This window comes from Sminthopsis crassicaudata, chromosome 1 (assembly GCF_048593235.1).
Source record: "Sminthopsis crassicaudata isolate SCR6 chromosome 1, ASM4859323v1, whole genome shotgun sequence".
In the NCBI taxonomy this organism is placed as follows: domain Eukaryota; kingdom Metazoa; phylum Chordata; class Mammalia; order Dasyuromorphia; family Dasyuridae; genus Sminthopsis; species Sminthopsis crassicaudata.
In genome coordinates, this window is record NC_133617.1 from 229,817,211 (window position 1) to 229,826,408 (window position 9,198).

Consider the following 9,198-nt stretch of genomic DNA (forward strand, 5'->3'; position numbering starts at 1 on the left):
TTGCTATTATAGGCAAATGAAGAGACAAGAAACTCTAAAATATAATTTTTTAATAAAGTTAAGAAAATAAGAAAATTTTAAGCTTAAAATTATTCTTAAAGAAACCGAAACACACAAACTCATCATACTTTTGGGTCGTAGTCATGTGGAGAGACACCTGTATTTTCTATTAAAAAAAATAATAATAATCTTATCACAAAACATATACCAGATCAATGTTTTGTTGTGTTTTGGGGAGGAAAAGCAGCTGCCAGGGAACATTTTTGGTTTTAATTGTTTGTGAAGCAAAGTCCAAGTTCACAAAACCCAAGCAGGCCCCAAGTACTAAAAAAAAAAAAAAAAAAAAAAAAAAAAATCCCAAGAATGGGGCTAGGTTTCAGTTTTTCCTCTACCCCTTCATAAGACCTCTCTGCAAAGTGATGATTCCTCAAGAACTTGATGGGCCCAGCAAAATGGAGAAACTATAGCAGTTTCCCTGTGGCAAACGTGCCCATAGAGAAGCAACTCCCAAACCTTAAGGAGAAACCCGCCCCCAACAACAACAACAACAACAATAAAAATCCACGGTCGAGAAGCCAAAGGAAACCATCACAACACACCCCTTCTCCCCGTTTTTTTAAAGACAGCATCACACTTATTTCTAAGTCAAGGCAAAACAACCTCCTCTAGCATCGATGAAAAAGTTGCCCACTAATTCGAGAAAAGCCAACTTTTAAAAGTCGGAGACCTCCAAGAAACAACTTCCACGGGCCAGCAGGATGAGGAAATGAGCCATCCTTCATGGGGCACGTTTCTTCTACTCCCCCAACGGCATCAATACAGGAAAAAAGGGGCACAGTGCCCGCCACCTCAAACCCGGGAGACGCGTGTATTTCGCGCGTTGGGGATTAGCGCAAACGTGCTGGGGAGGCAAAGGGAGACATACAAGAAACAGGGGCCGCGGGTCTCGCGGGTCACGGCAGGTTTCCTCTCCGGGTCGCGCATTTCCCAGCTCAGACCCGGGGGCGTGTGGAGGGGCAGCTATGGGGTGACAGGTTTATGGCCGGGGCCGGGCCAGGCCAGGCAGCTCGGCCCGCGCAGCCTTGCACAGAGCCTCATTAGCCCGCCCCGTCCCCTCCAGCGCTCCTTCCTCACCTGACAGACGGCGCTGCGGAAGCTCGAGAAGCCTGCGCCTTCATCCAAGTGCAGCGCGCGCTCTCCGACCTCCGACTGCTCCTCGCGCCGGTCGAACAGGAAAACGGTGCGGCGGCCGCTCCCGCCGCCTTCGGCCGGCCCGCCGCTGTTGCTGTTGCTACTGCCGCCGCCGCCGCCTGCCGCTGCCATATTTGGGGGGAGGAGACAAGACGGGAGCGCTGGCGACGGCGGCGGAGGCCGCCCCTCTCTGCGGCGCCGCAGCTCTGGCTCCCCTTGCGGCGTCGCTTGTTACAGCTCCTGCCCCCCGAGTGGGGGAAATGATAACCCAACCACAGAGGAGCCGCGGCCCTAGCGGCAAAGGCGACGCGACGGCTGCCGATCTTCTAAAAGAAAACGAGCAGGCAGCGGCGGCGAAGGGGCGGGCGAAGATCACCCGGGAACGGATTTAAACGAGTCTCTCCTCCATCTCTTCACGTCACTTCCGCGCCCTCGGCGGTCCTTCGGGGGGAAAGGAACGCAGTTATCCGAAAAGAGACGACGGATTCCCAGGGCCTTCCCAAGGCCTTCCCACCGCCGAATCTCACTCCGCACCCGGCGACGCGTCAGCTTCTGCCTCTAAGCGGAGGCGGTGGGGGGCGCGGCCTCAACCGATTGTGGCGCAGGGAAGAAGGCTGAGGCCGCGGCGGCGGCGATGGCTGAAGGGGCGGGGCTAGTCCCGCAAGCTCCGCGGGGGCGGTAAAGGCCTCGTCTAGGCCTTCTCCGTGGGGAGGAGGAGCTTCGAGGGCGAGCCCCGCCTCTTTTACCCTAGTGGAGCGAGAGAGCAATGACAGGTGGTTGTTAGACGGCTACTGCGCGGCCCCGCAAGGCAGTAGAGCAAAGCCAGTCCAGTGTCTAGGACCCTATAATGAAGAGGGCGTGGGCAAGCGAGGGGAGGGCATCAATCTTGAACCCGACACCGAGCCGCCGGAGGCTCCTTCGCCCTCAGCTCCCAACCCCGCTCTTCGCTTGCTTTTTGCGGGCTCCTGATTTGAAGGGGACTGAAGACACCTGGACGGCCTCGTGCAAAGCAATGCCACGTGGCCGGTGCTGATGTTTTGCACCCAATGGCTGCTCTTTGATCGTTTTCGGAGCTGCAGGGGTAGAGGTGGGGGTGGACCCGTGATCATTCCACTCCTTCGTTCTAGTCCCAATTACGGAGCCCCCGAACCCCTTTAGAGAGGGGAAAGATGCTTAGCCAGCCCTTTCCTGAGAAATACCCTTTCTCCAGTCCTTGCCAGTAAACTTCGCTTTCAGACGTTGGACTGATACCAGCCCCTCTAAACCTAGAGCATCTTAAATCTTTTTTTTTTTTCCTCATGGACCTTTTTGGCAGTCTGGTGACGTCTATGAAAGCTTTTATCAATATTTTTAAATACATAAAATATATAGGGTTACAGATGGAACTAATTACAATTAGCATAAATTCACAGACCCTAGGTTAAAAATCTGCTCCATATAATAGGTCCCGCTTTATCCTCACAACCTCTTTATATCCAGAAACCGCCAAGTCATTGGGGCAGGTAGAATAGGCAACACTGAGTTCGTTATTGCATTTGTTTCTGGCCCGTAGTTAATAGCGCCCCTTGTGTTCTGGCTAAATTTTGAGAAAAGCATTTGAACTTGGCTTTTAAGAACACTTGCTGCTTTTGCTCCTTTTCTAGAAATGCTTAATAATAATCAACCGTCTTTTCAACAAAAGCCAACTTGACAAAATAACGATTTTGGCAAGTTGATGAGTTTAAATATGTTTATACATATGAAAAGTGTTTAGGCCGAAGATATATCAGAACTTGTAGAGGTCTACGACATTTTAACAGGTTCCAAATTTAGATTTTCTCGATGTGGTAGGAGTCTGACTTGTTTGGCAAACACCTTTAAATTTGTGCTGTTCAGTTTTCAGTTGTATTTTTTAATTTGCTTTAGGCTACCTGTATTTACCCGTCATTTACATTTATTCTATAAGAAGATAAAGGATCTGAGAAAATATTCTTTGATATCTTGATAGCTGTTTGCTGTGTAACCTTCCTTGATGCCTTATGCCATTCATGGGCAAACCATTCCTATATATAGGTCTAGAGATCTCAAAGCACCCAAGTAGATTCTGGTAAATTTGAAGATAGGCACTTAAATTCCCCCTTTTAAAACCTTTACTTCCACAATGCTGAGGTACCACTATACACCTCTCAGATTGGCTAAGATGACAGGAAAAGATGATCAATATTAGGATGTGAGAAAACTGGGACACTAATACATTGTTGGTGGAATTATGAAATGATCCAACCATTCTGGAGAGCAATTTGGAACTATGCCCAAGGGACTATCAAAATTGTGAATACCCTTTGACCCAGTAGTGTTTCTACTGGGCTTGTATCCCAAAGATATCATGAAGGAGGGAAAGGGAACCACATGTGCAAAAATGTTTGTAGCAGCTCTTTTTGTGGTGGCAAGGAACTCATCAATTGAGCATTGGATGAATAAGTTATGGCATATGAATTTATGGAATATTATTATTCTGTAAAAAATGATCAGCAGAATGATTTCAGAGAGTCCTGGAGAGACTTGCATGAACCGATGTGGAAGTGAATAGAACCAGGAAAACACTATTATATACGGTAATAAAATTATGTGATAATCAATTCTGATGGATGTGGCTTCTTTCAACAATGAGGTGACTCAGGCTAGTTCCAATAGGCTTGTAATGGAGAGAGCCATCTGCATTCAGAAAGGGGATTGTGAGGACTGAATACTGATTACATCATAGTATTTTCATCTTTGTTTGCTTTTTCCTTCATTTTTCTTCCTTTTAGATCTGATTTTTCTTGTGCAGCATGATAAATGTGGAAATACATGTTTAATATATTTGGATTACTTTCTATCTAGGGGAAGGAGTAGAGAGAAGGGAGAAAAAAATTAGAACACAAGGTTTTGCTAGGGTGAATGTTAAACCATCTTTGCATATATTTTGAATATAAAAAGCTTATTAAAATACTTCCATCAGCTCAGCTTCTAATTTTCTTTTCTTTCTTCTTCTTCTTTTCTTTTTTTTTAAGTGACTTGCCCAGGATCACACAGCTAGGAAGTGTTAAGTGTCTGAGACCAGATTTGAACTCAGGTCCTCCTGAGCCTGAATTCAAGCCTGAATTCAAGGCTGGCGCTCTATCCACTGCACCACTAGCTGCCCCACAGCTTCTAATTTTCAATATTGCTATGAAACACCTACATATATACACTCACACATATATCACACATACACACATCTTTCTATCCCTGCTGACTCATTAAATTCTGCTCCATAACTTGGTTTACTATTACCTAACTTCTCCCCACCCAGGGATGCTTCCCTTGCCTTCTTTCCTCCAGTGTCTTTTTTCAGATTTTGTCAGGCTGTATCTGGGGGACCCTTCTGCATCAAATATAATATAGTTACTATTTCAACAAAAAAATTTAAATTTTTAACATTTAGAACTCTTCTGGACCTGGCTTCAATCTCTTTTCAGCCTTATATATTCCTTACCTTCATGAACTCTGTAATTCAGCCTAGCTGCACTGTTACTCACATAACTTTCTATCTCCCATGTCCATACATTTGCAGAGTATCCTCCAAGCTAATGCAGCTTGAAGACTACATTCTATATGAAATCAATCCTGATCCTTCCAGCTACTATTGCCTCTCCACCATAAATTTTCTGTATACTTTTAATGTGCACATGTCTCTTCCCAGTAGAAGGCAAATACCATCTTTGTAACTAGCACCATTGTGCTTACTACAGTGCCAATAGCAGATGCTTAATAAATGCTGAGGGCTAATTTGGAAATGTGATATTAGTTTTATTATTGTGCAATAAGAAATGACAGGATGCTGTTGTACTATAAGAAAAGCAGGATTTTAGAAAAGCCTGGAAAGACATGAACTGATACCAAGTGAAGTAAGCAAAAACCAGGAGAATGTCATGCATTAATACTGTTGGATGAAAAACTGTGAATGATTTAATTATTCTCAGAAATACCATGATTCAAATCAAACCCAAAGGGCTCATGATGAAACATGCTTTCTGCCTGCAGAGAACTGATAATCTCTAAATATAGACTGAAGCATACTATATGTCACTTTCAATTTTTTTTGTCTTTTACAAAATCGTTACTATGATTGGAAAGGGTTATGTGTGTCAAAGAGACTGGCTACTCAATAGATTTTATAATCTAGAGCCAAAGTGGAGGTGAAATAGCTGCTCAGTAATCTCCCTAATTGATTAATGTTTAAAATGCCAAACTCCCAGGGAGAGTATAATAGGAATTATGGAGTCTCATATCACCCTTTAAGTCTTTATCAATTGGTGCTTACCAGTCTTTTGTGTATTAACCATTCTTTTGTGAGGGAGTAATAGTGTCCTATGCCACTCCATACTTGGCAACATAGTAAATGCTTAATGATCCTTGATTATATCTTTTTATTCCCTTTTGGGTCTAGATCCATACCTAAATTTTAAGTGATTTTTCCCTAGGACTCCAGGGTGGGAGTATAAAGAGCCAGAGACAATGAAAAAGAACATAAGGCCTGTTTATAGAGTTCTGCCAGGCTCCTCAGGGATTGAATTTGATCTTCAGGCATGAACTGAAAGTTAGGAGCCCCTGAGGGGAAAAAGCAAGTGCCTCAGCTCCTCTGGGCCCAGGTGTGGAATCTGTTGTTACCATATATTACCTCTAAGTGCTTTATAGAATTACAGAACAGTTCTCTGTGATATCTGAAGGGAAAAGTCACTGTAAATTGGGGAAACCAGGAAAAGGTTACTCAAGGAGGATGCATTTGAGTTGGGCTATAAATGATAGGCAATATGTGACAAGAAGCAGGGAATTAATTTCAGCATAAGAAACAATATGATCAGGGGTCCAGATAGTGGGAGTGCAGTGAATTAATGTTTTAGAAAGGCAGAAAGATTGATTGAGGATTAGTCTATAAATATGTATACACATATTGGATTTCATATACATTTTAACATGTTTAACATATATTGGATTACTTGCCATTCAGAGGAAGGAGTGAGAGGAAGGAGGGGAAAATTTGGAACACAAGATTTTGTAAGGCTCAGTGTTGAAAAATTATCCATGCATATGTTTTGAAAATAAAAAGCTTTAAAAAAAAAAAAGTATAGTTTTTTTAAAAAGAGACTGTTTTAGGCTGAAAAGGTAAGATATTACCTGAAGGGCCTTGAGTGCTAGAATAAAAAGTTTAAATAAAGTATGAAATAGGTCACCAGTGTAGATTCTTGAGATATGACATGGCCAGATTTATGCATTAGAACAATTATTTTGGCAGTGGGACTATAAAAGGATTGCATAAGGGAGAAGGCAAACACAAGAAGACCTGGAGAAGGTTATTAGAGTGATCTATAGAACTGTGCATCAAGAATAGAAACTGATGCCTACAAGAATTAGGGAAATTAAATCAATAATACCTCGAATTGGGTATGGAGAGGTAGAAAAAAGGAAAAATCAAAGGCAAAACCAATATTACAAACATGTTTGTGGGCAATACCATGAACAAAAATTGAAATCAGGAGAAGCAACTATACTGAAGGCAGCTAAAGGTGGAGGAACAGGTTGGCATTCATAAGATACAGCAGAACTGGAAATAAATCTCTGGGAATCATCTACATGGAAATGGCAGTTAAAACTTTAGGAGACAATGAGATTGCCAAAGAGAAGGTACAGCAATAATTTATTAACTGCCTATTATGTGCTAGACACTAATGCCAAATAATGGGGTTACATAGTCAAAAGTTTAACAATTCCTGCCCTCAAGGAGCTTATAATTTATCTGGAGAAGCAAGCAAGCATAACTGTTAGGTTCACATATGTGATAGAACTGGGTTTCCCTAGTTTTCAAATCAATAGGAATCTATTTTCCATGACAGCCAATAAAACTCCCTCTTTTAACACAGCTTCTTGATTACCCTGAAGGCGTGAAAAGTTCCACTCCAGGAATCTGGCTGCCTCAACTTGATGAATTTCTGAAGATCACTCAAGTGAACATACCCTACCTTACTGAACATATGAATTTTCTATATGAGGATGAGATGGACATTAAGGAGGAGGAAAGGGAACAGCATGTCTAGAAAAGCCTAGATACATTATTTCTTTGTTGCATATCCTTACTGTGTTAGGAAAAATTAAAACTCCTTTTGTTAACCATTCAATGACTAGTCAAGTACTTTATTTCATCTCATCATTGAGCTTGAACTATAAGAGTGCTGATCAGGAAAGACTTCATATGTAAGGCAGCACTTTCAGTGAGTCTTTAAGGAAAAGAGATTCTGATGGGGTGGAAGTATGAACTAAAATTATAAATGACCAAGATTTTTATTTTATTTTCACTTAATGGTATTTTAATTTTTCCAATTACATGTAAATATAGTTTCTTCTCCCTCCCTCCCCACCAAGGCAGCAAGAAATCTGATATAGGTTATACATATATAATCATTTTAAACATATTTCCATATAGTCATGTTGTAAAAGAAGACTCAGTACAAAAGGGAAAATGAATGATAAAGGAAAAAAACACACACAAAAAAGAAAGTGAAAATAGTATGCTTCTATGTGAATTCAGTTTCCATAGTCCTTTCTCTGGTTGTGAATGACATTTTCCATCCTAAGTCTGTTGGAATTGTCTTGGGTTACTGGATTGTTGAGAAGCAAAGTCTATCAGTTGATCATCACACAATGGTGCTGTTAGAACAACACTTTTAATGAGAAGATATGTATGTGACACTTGCTCTGTATTACAGTACAAAAAGTCAGCCAGGATTCCAGATATAATAGGAAAGGAGAATCCTCTGGCAAAATGAATATCAGCAATAACCAGAAGTCAGATACATGTAGCCTGAATCTATGGACTGCAACAAAACTCTCCTTTATTAAATCCTAGAATGATCAAAAAGATCCAGATTACTGACCCCAGAAACCTGAGGGAGCCATAGCAGGAAATAGCCAGCTTGGTACCAACCAAGGACTGTGCTATAATTCTTGTACCTGAACAACCTAAGCCCAGGAACTCCAAAGTCTATAATGCTATCCAGAGATGCTTTAAAGAAAGCTAAAGTAAGAATTGGAGGTCAGTTCAAGAAGTGAAGAGACTCGGAGTATGACCAAGTCGATTAAACCACACCTATCCAAAAGTACTGATTTTGCTAATGATGATTAGACAGGATCTGATCATGTTATAATCATGAACTAAAGCTCAAGAGATGAATATAATTTTTAAAATCCAATATAAAACAAGGTTATTGTAAATTAACTCTATGACACCAGCAATCAGAGATCAAAAGGAAAGAAATGGATTTTCCAAAATACACCAATACCTCAAAGAAATAAAGAGATCAAAAGTGAAAAAATAGCATTTGAAGAAAGAATTAGAGAAGCTACTTAGTAGCTAAGCTACTTAGAAAAGAAAGGCATAAGTCTTACTCTGGTAAGAGAGCTCCTTGAAAGCTAGACTAGATCAAATAAAAATCAACAATTCTATGAGATAGTGAGAAATATTAGAATAAAACCAAAAGATTAATAAGTAAAAGAAAATGTAAGCTATTTGATATTTAAAAAAAAAAAAACAGTGACTTGGAAAATAGGTCAAAGAGATTATTTAAGAATCACTGGACTCCTTAAAAACCATGCCTTAAAAAAAATGTGATGGTATAAGGCTAACATTCTAATATGGGGAGTAGAAACAAATGCCTCTTCAGAATAATAATGTCTTCAAATGATATTGAGGAAGTCTTCAAATTATATTAAAAGAGTTAGATTAAATTAAAAGTGTTAAACAAGAAAAACAAAGAACCTGGGTACAGGTTGTTTCTGTACTGAGGGTTTAAAGGATGAAAAATAAAAGGGGACAGGGTAAAAGGAAGAGTATGAACATGAACTGATGCTAAGTGAAATGAGCAGAACCAGGAGATCATTGTACACAGCAACAGAACTATATGATGATCAGTTCTGATGGATGTGGTTCTTTTCAACATTAAGATGGTCCAA

At 40.9% G+C, this 9,198-nt stretch overlaps 1 protein-coding gene across 8 annotated transcripts in view; it reads right to left on the bottom strand.

Annotated features, from left to right (window-relative positions):
• Nucleotides 1-3,169, bottom strand: part of SMCHD1 (structural maintenance of chromosomes flexible hinge domain containing 1) — a 244,010-nt gene extending 240,841 nt beyond the window's left edge. For 7 of the 8 annotated variants that reach the window (XM_074276007.1, XM_074275999.1, XM_074275986.1 and 4 more), the window contains exon 1: nucleotides 1,135-3,169. In XM_074276007.1, the coding sequence (XP_074132108.1) occupies nucleotides 1,135-1,323 (189 nt within the window). In that variant the 5' untranslated portion in view covers nucleotides 1,324-3,169. The remainder of the gene's footprint in view (nucleotides 1-1,134) is intronic. The other variant, XM_074276036.1, reaches the window with a different exon arrangement.
• Between the last annotated feature and the right edge of the window lie 6,029 nt (nucleotides 3,170-9,198).